Source organism: Hemitrygon akajei, chromosome 30 (assembly GCF_048418815.1).
Source record: "Hemitrygon akajei chromosome 30, sHemAka1.3, whole genome shotgun sequence".
In the NCBI taxonomy this organism is placed as follows: Eukaryota; Metazoa; Chordata; class Chondrichthyes; order Myliobatiformes; family Dasyatidae; genus Hemitrygon; species Hemitrygon akajei.
The window spans coordinates 16,628,201-16,649,851 of NC_133153.1; the positions used below are offsets into that span (position 1 = coordinate 16,628,201).

Consider the following 21,651-nt stretch of genomic DNA (forward strand, 5'->3'; position numbering starts at 1 on the left):
GTTGATTGAGCTCCTACGATGTGCACTACACTGACTGAACTTTGATAAGTTGGCGCCTTTTGTTTTTTTCTTTCCTTGTATATATATATTGTATTGCCTAATACTTTAGTTAATGTTATTAAACTGTATAAAGTGTATTTCATAATGGTATTTGGTGTGAAGTTGATACGGTGGGCGGCGCAAGGCATAAACTCGATTCTCACAGCACCTGCGTGTACGGGAGGTGGGTTGATGTGTGGCCGGATCTCCTTTTCCCCTAGACATATACCAGCCTTTTGGGTAAGTGTTACATTTGTGGGGTGCTCTTCCCGGATTGGATTGTCAGGGGGCTGTGGAATCGCACAGGCAGCAGAGCAGAGATGGACAGAGATAAGATTGTTAGCTGGTGCGAATTTGAAGGTGTACTGGTACAGTACGCATGCGGAGTGGATTTTCGAGTTTCGGGAGACGCGTTAGTGCGGGGGTTAAGTTTGGTGAACGGTATGGGGCAGGTAGAATTGGTAGCTAGACGGCGTGGTAAAGAGGTGGAGTCTAGCTGGGTGTTAGTTAGTACGAGTGCTGACGTCAGGACATTGGAACTGCCGGCGACGGTCAGCGTACCGGGGGAGGAGGGGCTGTGGGGGCTCCACCCCTTCTCCGAGGACGAGGCTGAGGAGACACCGGAGGAGAGCTAGAGCTAGAGGAAAACCCCGGAGAGGTGGCCGGCACTAGCAAAGGGAGGAGGGAGGAGGGAGTCGTGACTAGGCGCCGCCCCCCATGTAGGGGGGAAGCCTCGGAGCTGGCAGCCGCACTTAACTCCCTGGTGGGAGTGGCCGAGAGGCCACGGCTGAAGCTGGGGGTGTTCTCCGGAGCCAAGCCTACTCCGGACGGGGAGGTGGACTATGAGACCTGGATCGAGCATACGTCCTTGATGTTAGAGGAGTGGCCAGGCTCGGAGGAAGAGAAGAGGCAGCGATTGGTGGGAAGTTTGAGGGGTTTAGCAGCCAAAACAGTCTGGGAGTTGAAAGCTGAGAAGCCTGGGGCCTCAGTGGAGGAATGTATAGAAGTTTTGGAGGGAGCGTTTGGGTTGTCAGGGGAACCCTGGCTGCTTTTAGCAGAGTTCCAACACCTGGAACAATGGAGAGGGGAAAAGCTCTCCAAGTACATATTTAGGATGGAGGGGATGCTCTCGGGGCTGCGGCGCCGGGGGGTAGTGAAGGCGCCTGACGTGGCTAGCGTGAGGATGAGTCGGTTATTCAGTGGCTCTCTGGAGGAGGACAAGGTGGCGTGGACTATCCGGCAGGCTTATAGGAAAGGCCCCCCTCCATTGTTCGGGCAACTGATTAGAGAGGTGCGGGAGGAAGAGAGAGCGTTGGGGCGGAAAAGGGGCATGGGCCTACGGGCCTTCTGGCCCTTTGAGCAATGCTGCCCAGCAATCCTCTGATTTAATCCTAGCCTAATCACGGGACAATTTACAAAGGCCAATTAAATTACCAACTGGTTCATCTTTGGAGAAACCAGAGGACCTGGAGTGAACTCACGCAGTCATGAGGGAGAATGTACAAACACCTTATAGGCAGCGTCGGGAATTGAACCCAGGTCACTGGTACTGCAAAGCACTGTGCTAACCTCTACACTACCATGGCGCCCATTTTGAACTTTGAATAACTCAAATTTCGTTCTTGATACTTGCGATTATGTGGTCCTCATTAGAATCACATATAAGTGACAGTTGTTAAGATTAATCATTATCCTTGTTAGAGAGTCATTTGGTTCCACTCCACTCTCGTGAGCACTAAGTGGGTGGTGAGTCCAATGAGGGACCTACATGTCCTCCTAAAACCACAGAAGATGCTTGGCATGGTTGTGGATGGGTGGTTCTGGAGGTGGTTTATTTACACTACCATTTAAATTGGGTCTCTGTGTCCCCCCCCCCCAAAGAAAAAGAGACTTGAAGATCCTAACATCATCCTGAGTATTCGTCTCTATTTCATACCATCACGAAGCAGCTTTGAAAATATCTTGAATCTTTTCCTCTTCCCAAGACAATGTTTGGAGTAGAATGCCTGTGTTGCAATTGACATGACCTATCTATTAGAAAATATAATTCAATTAACGTTTCAGTGCTAGAGATATTGGCAGGGATGCTGATAGATAGATAGATAGATACTTTATTCATCCCCATGGGGAAATTCAACTTTTTTCCAATGTCCCATACACTTGTTGTAGCAAAACTAATTACATACAATACTTAACTCAGTAAAAAAAAATAAAAAAATATGATATGCATCTAAATCACTATCTCAAAAAGCATTAATAATAGCTTTTAAAAAGCTCTTAAGTCCTGGTGGTAGAATTGTAAAGCCTAATGGCATTGGGGAGTATTGACCTCTTCATCCTGTCTGAGGAGCATTGCATCGATAGTAACCTGTCGCTGAAACTGCTTCTCTGTCTCTGGATGGTGCTATGTAGAGGATGTTCAGAGTTATCCATAATTGACCGTAGCCTACTCAGCGCCCTTCGCTCAGCTACCGATGTTAAACTCTCCAGTACTTTGCCCACGACAGAGCCCGCCTTCCTTACCAGCTTATTAAGACGTGAGGCGTCCCTCTTCTTAATGCTTCCTCCCCAACACGCCACCACAAAGAAGAGGGCGCTCTCCACAACTGACCTATAGAACATCTTCAGCATCTCACTACAGACATTGAATGACGCCAACCTTCTTAGGAAGTACAGTCGACTCTGTGCCTTCCTGCACAAGGCATCTGTGTTGGCAGTCCAGTTTAGCTTCTCGTCTAACTGTACTCCCAGATACTTGTAGGTCTTAACCTGCTCCACACATTCTCCATTAATGATCACTGGCTCCATATGAGGCCTAGATCTCCTATTCAAAAACATGTCATTGGTGGTATCTCACCAGTGCTTTGAGGTGCCTGTTATAGGTGGTCTATATCTTTGAAATGTGCAGAAGGGCAGGGATCACCACTGCTCTGTGGACCATCAATTTTATAATGAGTTAGCACACTCTTTTTAAAATACTCTTTTCCTCAGATGTCCAACATGCTGGAACATTGATGAATTTCATCATCGATACCTGCCTTATTTGGGAGGTGACTTGACCTATGGGAAGTCCTCCACTGTATGCTTTCCTGGGTTTCTCTGTAGACATTTATCATGAGGTTGATGGTCTACTGTGGGCCAGGTTGGTGGAGGATTTTTGTTTTCAGCATATTTTGTGTAAAGCTAATCCTTTGTAAACTTTAGTGAGTGAGTCGAAGTCGAATTAGAGCTGGGTCTTCAAATGTGCAAATATGCAAGTATTTCTATATACTGAACCTTTATGTCTGGGATTGGTGTTCCGATCCCCATGCCTGTTCTGATGTGTCAGTACATGACCTCCTCTTGTACCAAGATGAGGCCACTCTCAGGGTGGAGGAGGGTCTGGGTAGCCTCCAATCTGATAGTATGAATATCAATTTTTCCTTCCGGTAAACAAACTCCCCACCCTGACCTTTTACCTCTTCTTACTTACCTATCACTTCCACCTGGGTCCCCTCCTCCTTCCCTTTCTCCTATGATGTACTATCCACTCCTTTGAGATTCCTCCTTCTCCTGCCCTTGACACCTTTTCCTCTCACCTGGCTTCACCTATCACCTTCTAGGTAGCCCCCTTTCCTCTCCCCCCACCTTTTTATTCTGGCATCTTCCCCCTTCCTTCTCAGTCATGATGAAGGGTCATGGTGTGAAGTGTCGACTGTCCATAGGTACTGCCTGACCTGCTGTGTTACCCCAGCATTTTGTGTGTTGCTTTGGTGATACCTTGGTTCAAGAGCAGGGACATCATAGAGTGAGGAATTTCTCATTTGTTCTGTTGATTAACACCACCCTGCAGGGAAACTCAGTGGAAATGAGGTGCAACACTGTGGCATTAACCATTGAGCAAAGGGTTGAGGTAATGACACCACCTAATGTGAGAGCAGCTCCCCAATCATATTAAACTAGTGTGTTAATCCAGAATGTTGATATTAAACCAGTGACAATATAAACACAGTCCAGCAAAGATTTTCACTGCAGATATTAAAACTATGGGTGACCAACTGTTATGGGCACCGGCAAGAATGAATATTGAATTGAAACAGGTTTTTTATAACAAATAGAACATTTAATTAAAAAAACCATGTCAACAACAAATGAAAAGTAAACAAATGACTAACTTAACCGGAAGTTAACTGCTCTACGGCAACTCGAACAGTTCTTAAAGCGATGAATGCGAGCACAGTTCTTAAAGCGATAATGCAAAAAGTCCCAGTGATTTATACAGTCAGTTGGGAGAGACTTTCCTTGAAGTAACGAATTCCTCTACATTACTGCTGATCCCAGATTAAATATGCCTTGCCCAAAGGATTTGCGATGAAGGAAATATAAACAGATTAAATGAACTGGCCTTTTCCTTTTGGCGAATAACTCACTGCTCCAGTCCTTTCTGCTCTTACAGCAGGGACTATCGTGGGTGCAGCTTACCACCTTCTGAATGAAGATTCCATAAGGTCGATCCTGTATTACCGCCGACGACACCAACTTTACTCGATCCTTCAGCTTCCCGAACTTCGATAATTCTTCACTCTCCGACTGGACTTTAACTGGCAGTGATCTTCAGAACTACCAGTACAACGATTCTCACAGTAGAAATTAAAACTCCACTTTAAAACGAGACTGCGTCATGAAATCAAATACACAGCATAACGGAGTCACTGACGAATCACACAATGAACTGACCTGCGTCACAGCAAGGCATTCCCCTTTTATACCTGTTGAAACAGGTCATCACATGACTTCAAACTGGCGGGAAATTACATCACTCCACCATCACAAGACCATTACGGCATGCTCACCAGATACTCAATTACATCATGGTCATAAGACAATCACAAGATACCCACAGGGTATGTATCACCAACTAATTTGGAGTGACCAAACTTGTGAAACTCAGGGACTGGAGACAACATGAATGCCAGCCAGCACAATGTACACTCAATGGCCACTTTTTTAGATACACCTGTACACCTGCTCAATAATGCAAATAATCAGCCAATCAATTGGCAGCAACTCAATGCAAAAAAGCATGCAAACATGGTTAAGAGTGTCTGTTGGTTAGTGGAGCATCAAGTGTGGAGTTGGAGAGAGGATTCCAGTCGAGGGTTATGGGGTAGTGATGTCTGGAAGTGACGAAGAAAACAGAAGTAGCGAATGGGAGATGGCATGGATGATAGGAGTTGTATGGAGGAAGGCGAATGGCAAGTTTCTGGGGAAAGGAAAAATTAGGCAAATTGAGGATTGTACTGGCTTATCGACCAGCGATGAATGCAGTAGACAGGATTTAAATAAAAGAAGGCAGGAAGAGTTTAAAGCATACTGAGTTTCGAATATGGACCTGTTTCTGATTAGATTAGATTGGGTACTTGGGAAAAAAAGTGTTAGGCGATACTGTGGGCACAAGAACTTTAAGAGATGAGGTGCTGTTGGTGTTTTGTAAAGATAATAAGCAACATGAGAAAACTTTAGGGTTAAAAGTTGTGGGAGAAAGAAAGTAACACCAAGGAAATATATTGAATGACAGTGGCTTTGGGGAGTCATTCCAGGAGTGCCTTTAGATGTATCCAAAATAATTTTGTTGAGGGATAAGTTGTTGATGCTAAACATTTAAAGGGTTTATTTTTGGTGGAATGAGAACAGATAGCATTTCAGTGTTGATTAAATTTGATGGAAAAATAGCTGCTATATAAAGTTAGTTTAGGCTATATGATTTATATGTTTCAAGTCTATGTACCACTCCCTCTGAGATGTTTTCAGTGCTAGAAGTTTGATCATGTAGCATCAGTGTGTAGGCATAAAAAGCAGTATTGTAGATGTGGTGGAGAACATGATTATGGTAACCGTAGGTCAACATTTGACAACTATGCAGGGGAACATCGTTCTGCTTATGCAGGGTGTCCTGTATATAAGAAAACTTTGGAAATTCAGTGTGTTCGACTAGAAATGGGCATATCATACACAGAGGCACTTCAGAAAATCCCGAATACAGATAGATTAAAGTCAGTGTGTGAAGGCTATGATTTTATAACAAAGGATTTGTTAATTGTTGATAAACTACCATTTGTTAGTTTCATGGCAGATGTGGTAAATAGTACAGCACAAGCTAAAAGTAGGACAGAAAAAAGATTTTTTTTCCATTTTTGCGCATTTTGGGTCACTTTAGGAAAAGTCATCAAACTTAATCTTAAAAAATGGCATTTAGGGTGTTTTTACTGCTGTCAAATGTCAATACGGGTCAAACTTGACCCGAACAGTATATAAGGGTTAAGAAAAATATTCACCAGTTCTTCTGAGCGAATTCCTTGGAAATTAGATACAGTTAAGAGTGAAAGAGCTGCCTTTTCAGAGGCTCAGAACATCCTTGTGCTTAACAGGCAATGGATTTTGTTCTTAAGTTTAGCTATTATGCCAATTTGCACACAGTAAATTTCTGAAGACAGCATGGTGACAATAACCTCACAATCTGTAGATGGTCAGACTGCAGAGTTCATATTGGCCATCATTTAATAAATATTGTGTGGTTCTGATAACTGCTAACAAGAAGGTGTGATATTTACCTACAGCTTGGTCCTGTATGCCACTATGCCTCTCTCAGCCAGACTTCCAGATATAACAGATAAGTGTTTACTCAACTCGGCTGCTCTGAAAGCACTTTCCAAGCCTGCAACGTCTAATACCAAGAAGGAAAAGTACATCAGGCACCTCAGACTGGGTATTACTCCCATGTGTACTGAGGTTCAGTAAATATAATTGTTTGCATGTTATTCAGATAGATCATAAGACCATAAGATATAGGAGCAGATGTAGGCCATTCAGCCTATTGAGTCTGCTCTGCCATTCAATCATGGGCTGATCCAATTCTTCCAGTCATCCTCACTCCCCTGCTTTCACCCCATACCCTGTAATGCCCTGGCTAATCAAGAACCTATCTCTGCCTTAAATACACCCAATGACTTTGCCTCTACAGCTGCTTCTGGCAACAAATTCCACAGATTTACCACCCTCTGACTAAAGTAATTTCTCCACATCTCAGTTCTAAAAGGATGTCCTTCAATCTTGAAGTCGTGCCCTCTTGTCCTAGAGTCCCCTACCATGGGAAATAACTTTGCCATATCTAATCTGTTCAAGTCATTTAACATTTAGAAAGTTTCTATGAGATCCCCCCTCATTTTCCTGAACTCCAGGGAATACAGCCCAAGAGCTGCCAGATGTTCCTCATACGGAAACCCTTTCATTCCTGGATTCATTCTTGTGAATCTTCTCTGAACCCTCTAAAATATGTAAATCATATATAATTACATTGAAGTAGTAAGAAGAAAATAGTATGCAGAATAAAGTGCTGTTGATACGGAGAATGTGCTGTGCAGGTAAGACCATAAGATATAGTAGCAGAAGTAGGTTATTCGGCCTATAAATAAACAAATGAAGTGTGAGAGCAATTATGAGGTTGATTGAGAGATCAAAAAACCATCGTCAGCAAATGAGCGGTCCATTCAAGAATCTGAGAACAGTGAGATAGAAGCTGTCCTTGGGTCTGGTAGTCTGTAGCCTTAAGCTTTTATATCTGTCTGGTGGGAGGGAGGATTCAGAGTCATAGTGATAGAGACCTACAGCAGAGAAACAGGCCCATCGGCCCATCTAGTCTCCTGCCTAGTCGTATCGACATACACCTGGACCATAGCCCTCCATACTTCTCTCATCAATGTAGCTATCCAAATTTCTCTTAAATATTACAGTTGAACCCACACTCTACACTTGCACTACTCTTTGAGTGAAGAAGCTCTCCCACAGGTTCATCCTAAATATTTCATCTTTCACCCTAAACTTATGAACTTTATTTAGAGGTTTACCCAACTTGAGGGGAAAAGCCTACAAGCACTTATCCTATCTATACTCCTCATTATGTTGTACACCTCTGTATGATCTCCCCTCATTTTCCTGCTCCAGTGAATAAGGTCATAACCTATTCAACCTTTCCTATAACTCAGGCCCTCAAGTCCCAGCAACATCCTTCCAAACTTTCTCTGCATTTTTTCAATCTTATTGATATCTTTCCTGTAAGTAGATGACCAGTACTTCACATAATACTCCAAATATGGCTTCATCAACGTCTTGTAAAACCTCAAAATAACATCCCAACTTGTGGACTCAATGCCCTGACTTATAAAGGCCAATATGTCAAAGGCTTTCTTTACGACTCTATCTACCTGTGGTGCCACATTCAAGGAGTTATGGTTCTATATTCTTAGGCTCCTTTGTTTGACCATTGGTGTCTTAGTGCCCTAGCATTCATTGTGCAAGTGTTACCCTGGTTTGAACTCCTAAACTGCAATACCTCACTGCAAGTATTACCCTGGTTTGAACTCCTAACCTCACACTTGACTGCATTAAATCCCAAATGCCATTTTTAGTCCATTTTCCCAGCTGGAGGAGAGTGAATAACCAGGGTGAGAGGAGTTCTTGATTGTGTTGGCTTTTCCCCTGAAGTACCATAGCTGGAAGCTGAGGGGGAGTCAATGGAGCCAAGACTTGTTTATGAAATAGACTGGGTTATGTTCATGACTCTGCAATTTTCTTTCCATCTTGAGCAGAGCTGCTGCCATATCAAGCTGTGATGCACCTGGACAGGGTGCTTTTTATGGTGCATCAGTACTCATCCAATTTCCATACCTTCTTCATCACTGGTTCCAAGTCTTGGAACTCCAACTGAACAACACTGCAGGAGTACATTCATAAGAAGGACTACTATTTTTCCTATGGCGTGGGGGGATTGAATCAGTCCATGAATCTAATATGGATTGAAGTGCATCCCCTGCTATTTTCTTCCCCCTGCACGTACTCAAAATGCTGGAGGGACTCAGCAGGTCAGGCAGGTTCCGAAGAAGGGCCTCAGCCCAAAACTTTGACTGATTGTTCATTTCCAGACCTGCCTGACCTGCTGAGTTCCTCCAGCATTTTGTGTGTGTTGTTTTGGATCTCTAGCATCTGCCGAATCTCTTGTGTTCTTTTCTTTCCCCAGCTTATTTCCCTGCACCCTAACTCCTCTCACATATGCTTCAGCTTCTCCCCCACCTAGATACATGGGGAATAATTTTACAGTATCCAATTAGCTTACCAACACGTCCGTTTTCATGGTGAAAATATGCAAACTCAATGCAGACAGCATCAGAGGTCAGAATCAATCCAGGTCTGGAGCTATGGGACAGTGGCATCATCTGTTGTGCCCGCATGCCAACGTAGGCAGTGAACCACCACCATCTCTGAGTTAAATGGGTAATTGCTGACCTTGCCAACAATGCCCACATAGAGTTATCCAACATGGAAACAGGACCTTCATCTCCTCTGGCCCATCATGGAAAATAACTCTAAAATGACCATTGAAGTCATAGAGCCAAACAGGACCCCATTCTTATTGCATCTTTTGGGAATTAGGGCATTTTGATGAAGGACTTGGTGAAATATGGTCACAAATCTACCTGTAGGTCAGAAAGGTAGCTGTGAGGTTTGAAACAACAAATTGCTATTTTGATTGAGACAAATTCCCCTTTTTAAAATTTGATGCAGTGCCTCAGAATCATTTCTGCATCTTGTGAGACCACATAGGGCCTCAGGTTTACAGCTGACGGGTAGTGGGAAGAATAATGCCCTTCCCTTGGACAACATCGGTGGCATGGAGAGGGGAGACTTGCAGCTTGGGCAACTGCCAATCTTCCATAAAAACAATCTTGTCCAGGCTTGTGCCCTGGAAACTTTCCAAGGAGCAAATCCATGGTCTATCGAGACTAACGGAGGCCTACACACACAGTGGACCGGAAATAAATGGTGCTTGTCCACCTGACTCTGCCTTCCATTTCCATCCCTCCCCCCTCCTCTACCTTGCTCGGTTTTCTAATAGTCCTTTCCCTCTCCACGTTGGTCCTCCAGTTACCGCTGGCCCCTGTCCCACTACTCCCTCACTTCTGTTTATACTGACTACATCCCCTCTCCACTCTTAGTCTTGATGCAGGGTTTCAACCTGAAATGTTGACAAGTTCTTTCCCTACAGTCGCTGCTCAACCTGCTGAGTTCCCCATCCGGTTGTTTAATAGTCTAGAAACGAATGGTTTTAAAACTGTGTGGTTGAATCTTAAACACTGAGAACTTTAATGGGAGGCTGGAAGATTAGTTTTGTTGGTTCCTTCAAGGAATCATACCACAGAGGAACAGGCACTTTTATCCACCACATTTCTGCCAACTGTTGCACCCATCTATACTAATTCCACTTACCGCATTTGGTCCATAACCTGCCACGCCCTTCATGTGTAACACCTAAAGATTTACACCAATAACAAGGTGCTCAGGCAACAAAGTTTTAGCTGAAATGTCATGACCTTACTCACCCAGAAAGGGATGCAGAATTTCTCCAGACTAGGTTAAAACAAATTTTAACCACACAGCACTGTTTTGCAATTGAGCAAAGGAATTTCTAGACATTACTTGCAATAGTAGCACTTCCTCAGAATGTTTTCTGACAGTTGCAACGATATTCAATTGCAAATAAGCCAACCTCATTCGATTTGCAGCAAGGTACAGACAACATTCAGGCAGGGGCTGATAAAAGGCAATTACCATTTGTGCCATAAAACTGCAGGGTAGGATGGGGTCATCAGAATGTGAGTGGGATGGAGAATTCAAATTTGACTGATTTTTGCTGAAAGGTAAGTACTGGCTAATACACCCAGTATAATTCACCCCATTTCTCTTCAAAAGTTTTTGTGACTCTTCCATTGAAAAAGGCAACTGGGGGTCCAGCAATACCTCCAACAATGCAGCAATCACTAGAATCTAGATTATTGTGCTTAAGTTAGAGCTACAGGGCACTTGTTGGCGCGTGGCCTAGTGGGCAAGGCATCAGACTAGTAACCTGAAGGTCACTGGTTCGAGCCTCAGCTGAGGCAGCGTGTTTGTGTCCTTGAGCAAGGCACTTAACAACACATTGCTCTGCGACGACACCGGTGCCAAGCTGCATGGGTCCTAGTGCCCTTCCCTTGGACAACATCGGTGGCGTGGAGAGGGGAAGGCCTGCAGCTTGGGCAACTACCGGTCTCCCATACAACCCTGCCCAGGCCTGCGCCCTGGAAACTCCAGGCGCAGATCCATGGTCTCTCGACACTGACGGATGCCACCACCACAGGGCACTGAATCCATGCCCAGCCATCAAGCATATTTATGCTAATCCAACATTAATCTCTCTGCAAACACATCATCTCCTCCAAGATTCCACTGCTTACTAGCGGTAACTTACAGTGTCTAATTAGCTATTGACCCACAAGTCAGAAGGACAAAACTGGAACATCAAGAAGACATTCACACAGTCACAGGAAGAACATGCAAACTCCCCACTGACAGCACCTAAAGTCAGAAATGAATCTGGACGGCAGGAGCCTGGAGGTAGGAGCTTTACCAACTGCATCACTTGAGAGTGATTAGAACCTGTAGACTTCAAGGAGGCAAGAATATCGTCATTAAAGCTGCAGCTGAAAACTTTTGGCAGGCGTGTGTTTAAATATGGAAATTATTTTAAAAATATTTACATAGATGTTTTTAATTGCAATCATTGATGTTAAAAGGATTGTTCAAACAACTGACAGAAATATAAGCTTCATGAAATTAAATCAGAAAAGGTAGAGCAGTAATGATATCAACCAAGTTTTAATGACAGCAGTTTCTCAGTTGTGTTAGAAAATTGTGAGTACAACTCTCTCTTTCCACAACTGTCTATCACTGGTGTTGCTTTCGAAAATGGGGATAGGAACTGAAATAGATCTTGTACATTGAAAATTTCCTGTTGCAACCTTGGTGTCTGTGGTGAACTACATATACTTGTCTGGACACGCCCCTCTGCTGACTGCTCCTGTGGCTCCTCCCACAGACCCCTGTATAAAGGCGATCGGAGGCACTGCTCCTCCCTCAGTCTCCAGGATGTTGTGTGATGGTCTCTTGCTGCTGACAGTGCTTTCTTCCAGCTAATAAAAGCCTATCTCGCCTCACGTCTCCGAGAGTTATTGATGGTGCATCAGTGTCTTTGCAAAATTGTTAGTAAGTACCCAAAGATTGTCTCATATGGTTGTATGATTAACATTCTAATTTTGCTTGTTAATATTAATCAAAACTCTATGGAGTCATTAAGTCATACAGAGCAGAAACAAACCTCCTGGCCCACCATGCCTTTGACTATCATCAAGCATCCATCTGTATTGATTCAGTACTTGGTCCATAGCCTTCTGTGCCTTTGTAGTCAAGTGCTTGACTAGATAATTCTTAAATATTGTGAGAGAATCCGCCTCCACAGCCCACTCACACACCTTATTTAGTCATTCTTACTTACTTAATCTCATCTAGCTGTGCATTTAATGAAAATAAACAATACATACTTACCCAAATAAAACAGGTTTCTGAAACCCTGATATTAAATGCAATTACACAAATTAGATAAAAGCTCTTTTATTTTCCACTGTTTAATGGATTCATCAATTACATGTTAAAGTGTCCAATGGAAAGAAGGTCCTCAGGGGAACTGATTACCTCCTTGTCTACCTACTCTACCACAGTTTAAAATTGCAGAGTGCCGATTATTACATTAACATTTGGCCTTCTGTACCTGAAAACATGAAATAGCTGTAGAGAACAAGCATGAGATTCATGAATAAATGGTTCTTTTACACAATTCCTCTTCCACCCCCACCAACTGCAGAATAAAATGCTACAATTGCCCAAGATTATTGGCATGTGACTCTCTTGTTTGAACAAGGATAACATTGAAAACATCTCAACAAACTGTGCTCATGGAATCTTACATTCTAAAAGAGCCTTTCTAGCTTACAGCATTAGAAAATAACTCTAAGGTTTCTTAACTGTAAGTCCTATTAAATGTAGAATGATTGGGAACTCTCAAAGCAATCACACACTGTATGCTTGAAGATTTCCAGTGGCACTAAATACCTACTTTAATAGACTGGTATCCAATGGAGGTCATTGTTAAAATGGACTCTTGGTGTTTTTTAAATATTTGTGTAATTTGACTTGTGCAATGCAGAATGCAGTAATCTAGTAAATAATTTCTGTTTAATATAATTGACATTTTTATAGATTGTACTGATTGCTGATAAGTAAACAAAATACATGAAGTAGCCTCACCATTGAAGTTAGGAGCAATTTAAAAGATTCTATACCCTAATTCAGGGGTTCCTAACCTGGGTTTCATGAACCCCTTGCTTAATGGTATTGGTCCATGGCATAAAAAAAGTTTAGGAACCCCTGCCCTAATTGATCATAATCTGTACTGAGATTTGAAAATGTAGTTTTACCATTGCTCAACCTCACCATTCCTCAACTCCATTTCTTGACATATTTTACCTCTTCCTGTCAAGAAAAATGGATACATGTTGGTATTGTCCTAGAACAAGCTCTTCAGAATTGGACACTTATAGTTCTCTGGCCATTGTGTGTCCTTGTCCATCTGCTGTAGTTCAGTTTCTTGCTGCCAACACAACCGTGGTGACCACGCATCCAACGGCCACCATCACAGATCCAAAAAGCCATTTCCATGGGACAGCCTGAAACACAAAGTGGACATTAGTACCAGAAAACAAGGATGTTATAAAAATGCTCTTCTTATTTTTACTTAGTCAGACTCCATACCGGGGAAGACTCTTGTGCAGTAAGAAGAGATGTCAAGGGTTTCGCTGCTCTTTTCTGCCAATTTCTGTCTTTTTCCTTCGGGGATTGTGGCTGGCCAGTCTGTTTCTTAACTAATTTGGAAAGTTCTGCATGAATGGCCTGGTAATGAACAGACATCTATTGTCATTGTTAGAATATCACATGGAACATGTTTTACCAATCATTTTGAACAAAAATAAACTTTCTGGAGTGATCACAGAAATAGACATTTGCACTCGTTCTCAGAGATTATTAACCATAATTGGGTATAGAGGTTTGTAATTACCAACTAAATTCTGTTCAGTTCTCAAACAGCTTCAGTTTTAGACAGAACCAGTTCTATCTCTCAGTCTTTCCCGATAGTTCTTGCGAACCTATGCTGGCAACTCTTGCTTACTGCCTGTTATGCCACTGGCATTTAGGGCAGTAATGAAGGTCTTCCATTTCTGGTGGTGTTCAGGCTTTCTTTCATCATGTCAGTAGTTTCCTCTCGGTTTTCACTACTGTCAGTCATGTAAGTCTCAGGTGGAGACTTAGAAGTACCATCGCACTCAGACGTAGAAGGGTTATTCTTTGCTGTTCCTTAACAATGTTGTTTTACCAGTCAGGGTTTGTTAGCCCTGCTGAACCCCTGAACCTGGAGGACTATTGGACCACTCTTAGTCTGTCCTCTTCTCTTTGACCTTTTTTGGCACGGGTGACCCTACTAAGAGCCAAAACATAAAGCCTGACTCCAGCCAACACAAGTCTCCTGTTCATTGAGGCACACAAGCCTCCAAGCCATGACGAGGCTGTGGTCCTCTTGGAGGAGTCCAACAACTCAATTTAACTTAAAAAAAACTTAGTCCCTTTATGACCTTGTATCTCCAGATCTTTAAACTTATTCATCCTTACAATTCCTTGAACACTTCATATTCTCATTTTATCTTTTTTTATGTCCGTGATTTCAATCAATCTGTCCTTGCTGGTTGTACATTCAGCCCTCAAATTTCAATCTCTCTATCTCTATCTGTTTTCAGTCAGTCCTTTTATTCACCTGTGGAATTACATTTTTCTTTGACCTCAGTGTTAATTATCTTGTTTAATAACAGTGCTGTTAAGCACCATGCCGTACTTCGTTAAAGGATCTATGTAAATACACACTGTTGTTGATTCCCGGACTTATTAAGGGAGAGTGGGGTTGGTTCAACCTCCTGCCAATCAGACGCATTTAAAACTTCAAATGGAAATATTCAAAAATACAAAAACGAATATCAGTAGGGTTATGTGAAGGAAGACTTTTGCAACTATATAGGGTGACTTACCCAAAATACTTGGTGCAGTTTTGGTTTCCTTACTGAAGAAAAGATGTTGTTACTATAAAGGGAGCATGGTGAACATTTGCTAGAGTTGTTCCAGTGTAAGGAAACATGGAGTAGACTACCTGTGCATTCTTTAGAGTTTAGAAAAATGAGAAGGGAGTAATAAAATCCTTAAAGGAGTAAACAGGCTGAATGCAAGCTCTCATGGTCAGGATACCAGAGGTGTAAAAATTATAATGGGTGTTGATAGTAGAAAACTTTCCCCAGGGCGGATGCATCTATAACCAGAGGACAGAAGTGTAAGGAGTAAGAGGTTTGGAGAGGATAGTAGGAAGATTTTACTTCATCCAGAGGCTTGGAATTTGGGTGGTGGAGGAATTTAAGAAACATCCAGGAGAGCATTTGAATTGCCAGGGCATACAAAGCTATAAACGAAAATCAAGACTGAAATGAGGCGAAGTCTCTGTAACCAGAGAGTAGTGAACCTTTGGGACTTTGGAAGCTGTGTTGTTCAATGAGTCAAACTAGGAAAGAAGGACTTCTGTTCTGCAGTCGTTCCATAACCGTTCGATACACGTTTGATACTTGATTGATCCTGAGGCGCCAGGCGTCTCCACCAGCGGTGTGTCGCAGGTTTTTGCCAGTCAGTTTACAATTGACACTCGTGCGCTATGGAGTTGTGCTTTGTTCGTCCTTTGTGAACATTTGCAGTTTTGTACTTTTTCGAAAATTAAGCCTTGTTTTTACATTCAGTTACCCATCACAGTGCAAAAGAAAAGCAGAAAGTGATAGTAAGCGTGAATTCAATGAACAGTGGGAAATTGAGTTCTTATTTATTGTGGGTCCGTCAGGAAAACCGTTGTGCATTGTTTGTGAAAACACTTTCTCACATAATAGAAGACATGATCTTAACAGACACTATAAAACACAACATCAGACTGAAATTGAAGGAAAACTGAAGCTAGTGCTTGGGTCAGAGTTACGGAAAGAATATGTGATTAAGAAAAAGGAAGAAATCAAAAGAAGATGAAATAAATTTGTTAAAAGTCTCATTAAGGTAAGTAATGTTTATCTTGTTTTTATGTTAAATCAATATATCATGCAAAATGCTAAATATGTCTATATTAACATATTTTTACAAGAATTGAATGGGGGTACAAGAGTTGTATGGCGCATCTGAACTCGTGTGTGAAAAAATTGACGCATGGAATGTAAATAAATTGGACTACATCCAACTCCAGCAGACTACTCGGCGGGAGTTCAGCGTCTGCTGTGCTTTCGTTTTCATGGAAACGTGGCTTAGCGACAGAGTTCCGGACGGCGCCATTCAGCTAGACGGGCTCTCCTTGTTTAGGGCCGACAGAGATGCAGCGCTGTGCGCTAAGGCTCGCAGTGGTGGCTTGTGTGTATACAGCAACACGGAATGGCGCAAGAACTCTGTGCTGGTCTCTAGTTACTGCTCATTGCTAGTGGAGTTTGTGACTGTTAGATGCAGACCATGGGAATTCACCACTGTCCTTATAGTCGGTGTGTACATTCCCCCCAGCGCTAATGCTAAGGAGGTGCTCTGTGAACTGTATGGGGCTATTAGCGAGCTGCAGAACGCACACTCTGATGGACTGTTCATTGTCGCCGGAGATTTTAATTAGGTTGCAACTGATGGTGACTCCACCAACTTAGAGGAGTACACGGCATCAGTGACCAGCCACATCAGCAAGTGCATTGATGACGTCACTGTGTCAAAGACCATCACTGCACGCTCTAACCAGAAGCCATGGATGGCCGCGGAGGTGTGTGTGCAGCTGAGGACTCGTGACTCCGCCTTCAGAGCAGGCGACAAGGCAGCCCTAACACACCGATGGCCGAACTGTCCCGGGCCATCAGAGAGGCAAAGCGTGCACATGCCCAGTGAATCCACAGCCACTTCCAGGACAGCAGAGACACGCAGTTCATGTGGAAGGGCATCCAGGAAATCACCATCTACAGGACAACATCACCTGCCTGTGCTGGTGATGCCTCCCTCCCAGATGCGTTAAATAACTTCTACGCTCGGTTTGAGGTGGAAAATGACGTGGTGGCGAGGAAGACCACTCCTCTTCCCAATGACCAGGTGCTGTGTCTTACGGAGGCCGATGTGAGGAAAGCGCTATGCAGGGTCAACCCACGGAAGGCTGCTGGACCAGACAATATTCCTGGCAGAGTGCTCGGAGGATGTGCAGACCAGCTGGCAGATGGTCTCACTGACATCTTCAACATTCCTCTGAGCAGCGCCGTCATTCCAACGTGCTTCAAGGCTGCCAGCATCGTCCGTCCCTGTGCCGAAGAAGTCTTCAGTGTCCTGCCTCAATGACTACTGTCCCATTGCACTTACATCCATCATCATGAAGTGTTTCGAGAGGCTCGTCATGAGGCACATAAAGATCCTACTGCCCCCCTCAATGGACCCACGACTGTGCAGCAACACACAGCTCGAACCACATCATCAAGTTCACCGATGACACGATGAGTCAGCATACAGAGAGGAGTTGCAGCAACTAATGGATTGGTGCAGAGCCAGCAACTTGTCTCTGAATGTGAACAAAACAAAAGAGATGGTTGTTGACTTCAGGAGAGCACGGAGCGACTACTCTCCACTGAACATTAATGGCTCCTCCGTTGAGATTGTTAAGAGCACCAAATTTCTTGGAGTTCACCTGGCAGAGAATCTCACCTGGTCCCTCAACACCAGCTCCATAGCCAAGAAAGCCCAGCAGCATTCTACTTTCCGCAAAGGCTGAGGAAAGTCCATCTCCCACCCTCCATCCTCATCACATTCTACAGCAGATGTATTGAGAGTATCCTGAGCAGCTGCATCATTGCGTTGTTCGAGAATTACACCATCTCGGATCGCAAGACACTGCAACGGATAGTGAGGTCAGCTGAGAAGATCATCGGGGTCTCTCTTCCCGCTATTACAGACATTTACACTACACGCTGCATCTGCAAAGCTAACAGTATTGTGAAGGACCCCACACACCCCTCACACAAGCTCTTCTCCCTCTTGCCATCTGGGAAAAGGTACCAAAGTACTTGGGCTTTCATGACCAGACTATGCAACAGTTTCATCCCCCAAACCATCAGACTCCTCAATACCCACAGTCTAGACTGACATCGACATCATTTATTATTATATTGAAATTTGTTCTCTACTGTGCCTATTTTCTTGTCTATTAATTAATTATTGTACTGCCCTGCACTGTTTTGTGCACTTTATGTAGTTCTGTGTTGGTCTGTAGTCTAGTGTAGTTTTTTGTGTTGTTTTACGTAGTCTAGTGTCTCACATAGTCTAGTGTAGTTTTGTGTTGTTTTATGTAGCACTATGGTCCTGGAGGGACGTTGTTTTGTTTTTACTGTGTACTGTACCAGCAGTTTATGGTCGAAATGACAATAAAAAGCGACTTGACTTGACTTGACTTGACTAAAAGGTTGGCCTCCCCGGCTTAAATAAACTATGGTCACTACATGAGCAGTGTGCAGTTTTAAAAACATCCACTAGGGGTCAGTGTCGACCAATAATTTTCAGCAGATGTCAGCCAGCGAACGATCACAAACCAAGAGATTCTGTTGATGCCGGAAATCTTGAGCAACACAAACAAAATGCTGGAGGAACTCAGCCAGTCAGGCAGCATCTATGAAGAGGAATAAACAGTTGACATTTCTGATGCTGGGTAAATGGGAAGAATATATTGTGAAACACAGTGGTGCAGCCAAAAAAACTGCTACCTCCCAGTCAGAATGATAAGGTTCAATTCTGACCTCTGGTGCTGTCTGTGTGGGGTTTTTGCATTTTCTTTATTGATTGAATGGATTGCCCTTTGATCCTGTGGTTTTTTCCCACATTCTAAAGATGTGCAGCTTGGTACGCTTATTGGGCAATGTCAATTTCCTATTATTGTATATGAATGCCAGATTCTGGGACAGAGATGATGGGAAAGTGTGAAGAAGAAAATCAAAATAGTGTGGATGGACTTTGTAACTGCAAAACAGGAAACAAATCAAATAATATGTGTATACTTCAGTTTTACTTTTAGTGAGGCTCAAGCATAATGTAATGGCATAATAATGGTGTTGATAGGATTGACAGTAGAAAACTTTCCCACTATGGGCGTGATAACGTATGCCATTCATGTACTTTTATATATAACCTGAAATTAATTATTCAAACAATGCTTAATGAAACAACACATTTACAATATTACTGAAATATTAAATACCACAACACTCTTCCCTGCTTAGCTATGTATTCCAACTCAATATAGAGTGCATCACAACTTATATACTTATATATATTTACACAGTATATTCTATAATAAATAGATATCCACAGCATAGTAAATTTTAAATTGTCAATTCAAGCCTAAAGATTTAATCACCGTGGAGGATTTCTTACTCATGTGGGATAATGTCTTCCCTGACAGGGGTGGCGTTGTCACTCTGCTTTGCAGGTGAGCCTTGAGGCTGTGAAACAATTTCGAGTTCTGGGACCTGCTCCATGGAGGTTGTAGGAGTTGACTCTGGGACTTCAGGAAGTTGGTCTGGGAGCTCTGGGCACCTTTCTTCTGCAAGATGCTCTTGGTATCTTCTGGATGTGTTGGCATCCTGAACGGTGCAGAGCAAGTTGCTTGATCCGCTGATCTATCTCAGGTCACCAGATACAGCCCAACTCAATGCTTTCATTTTGACTATGCCTAGATGACGGCATGTCGCTCCTCCAACACATTAGCTCTCAGCTTGGATGATACAACAACTGTCAATCCCCACATAAGGAAACCCCCTCCAAGGGGCTGTTAAAATGGGGGAACGGGAGCTTCTGCTGCACATTCCAGCCATTGTGGGTGGCCGTATAGACATGAGACAGTGTGGGGTCCTAACTGTTTTCCCCTTGGATCATCTCTGCTGTAATAGGGAGACGTTCAATGTGCGTTAAGGAGGATACATCCAGAGTATCTACTTCTGTAAATTTTTCAGGTATTTCCTTTTCCAAGGGTAAACAGGACGGTCCATCAACATTTCTGTGATTAGTTGCCCTCTTGAATTCAAACTAGTGATTGTGTCCTCCAAGAAACAGAGCCCATGTCTGCATTTGTGTTAGTGAAAATGGATATTAATGGTTGATGATGAGTAACCAGGGTAAACTCTCTCCCATACAGGTACTGGATGAAATCTTTTACACCCCAAACCAGACTCAAGGCCTCTCTGTCAATCTGTGCATCATTTTCCTCTGCAGCGGTAAGCGAGCATGAAGTAAAGGCGATGGGCCGTTCACTCCCGTCACTCGTGACATGTGACATGCCTGCACCTACTGCATACCTGAAGATGAGATGTCAGAGGCAAGCTTCACTGGATCTCGATGTGTGAGGACAGTGTCTGACGTCACCACTTCCTTTGCCTTTCGGAAAACCACGTCACACAGCTGTGTCCATTGACACTTCTTCCTGATCCGTAGGAATGAGTTCAAGAAGCGGGGCACAGTAACCAGATTTGGCAGGAACCTGTTAGAGTAATTGTCAACTCCTAAAAAAGACCACAACTGTGGTGCATCCTTTGGCCTTGGGACAACTACCGCTGTTTGAATTTTTTCAGGACACTTGTGTTATCCTTATGCATCAATGGTGTGACCACAATAAGTGATGTTTGGTTTAAAGAATTCACATATTTTGCATCATGCTCTGAGCCCATAATCTTCCAATATTTTAAAAAGAGATTTTGGATATGTTCCCTGTCGTCCTTGCTGGGTAGCCTTGTGACACCTGGTCCATGGCTTTCTGCTAGATTGCAGCTGCAGATGCTACTCCAAAAATAAGCCTATTATAGCGATAAAGTACTTTGTGAGTGTGTATGGTGAGAAGCGCTTCAGACTCTTCTTCCATCTCCATCTGTAGGTAGGCCTCAGCTAAGTCCACGTTGTGGAGGAGTTCACCTCTAGAAAGGTTTCCAAGGATATCCTCTATCCAGAGCAGAGGACGTTGATCTGCTTTCAGTACTGGGTTGATGGTGACCTTAAAATCACCACAGATCCCAACAGACTCATTCTTCTTGGCTACTGGGACCACTGGCATGGTCTAAGGACTCCACTCAACCTTTGAAAGAATTCTTTTAGCCTTCATGTGATAGAGCTCACTGGTTACTTTATCATGGATGATATAAGGGACTGGACAGGCTTTGTAAAACATGGGGGTGGCATTTTAATTTAACAATATTTTACCTTTGAATTTTTCTAATGTTATCCTTGAACACTGCTGTGCCATCATCCAGTACCTTTTGTAATTCACTTTCATTTAACTGTATTGCAGGGGACACAGAATACTCCTGGTGTATGGATCGTCAATCCAGTTGTAGTTATCTCAGCCCCATAATGCTGGCCCTCCTGGTTTTACCACATACTAGTCCAATGTGGCTTGTTGGTTGTTGTATTTCACTGTTACAAATGTTGTTCCTATAGGAGTGTTATAGTCCGGTCTGAAGCCCTCATTCCGGGTCTTGATCCGGTCCGCGGACTCCGGACTCCGGGTCTTGTAGCCGTCCCTCCTTTCACCCTTGA

General features: G+C 43.3%; 1 protein-coding gene across 3 annotated transcripts in view; it reads right to left on the minus strand.

Moving 5' to 3' along the window:
- Positions 1 to 12,539: 12,539 nt before the first annotated feature.
- The window catches only part of fkbp16 (FKBP prolyl isomerase 16), a 222,544-nt gene continuing 213,432 nt past the window's right edge, over positions 12,540 to 21,651 (minus strand). For all 3 annotated transcript variants that reach the window (XM_073033044.1, XM_073033045.1, XM_073033043.1), the window contains exons 7-8: positions 13,753 to 13,890; positions 12,540 to 13,667 (exon numbers count right to left, since the gene is read on the minus strand). In XM_073033044.1, coding sequence (XP_072889145.1) covers positions 13,581 to 13,667; positions 13,753 to 13,890 — 225 coding nt within the window. In that variant the 3' untranslated portion in view covers positions 12,540 to 13,580. The remainder of the gene's footprint in view (positions 13,668 to 13,752; positions 13,891 to 21,651) is intronic.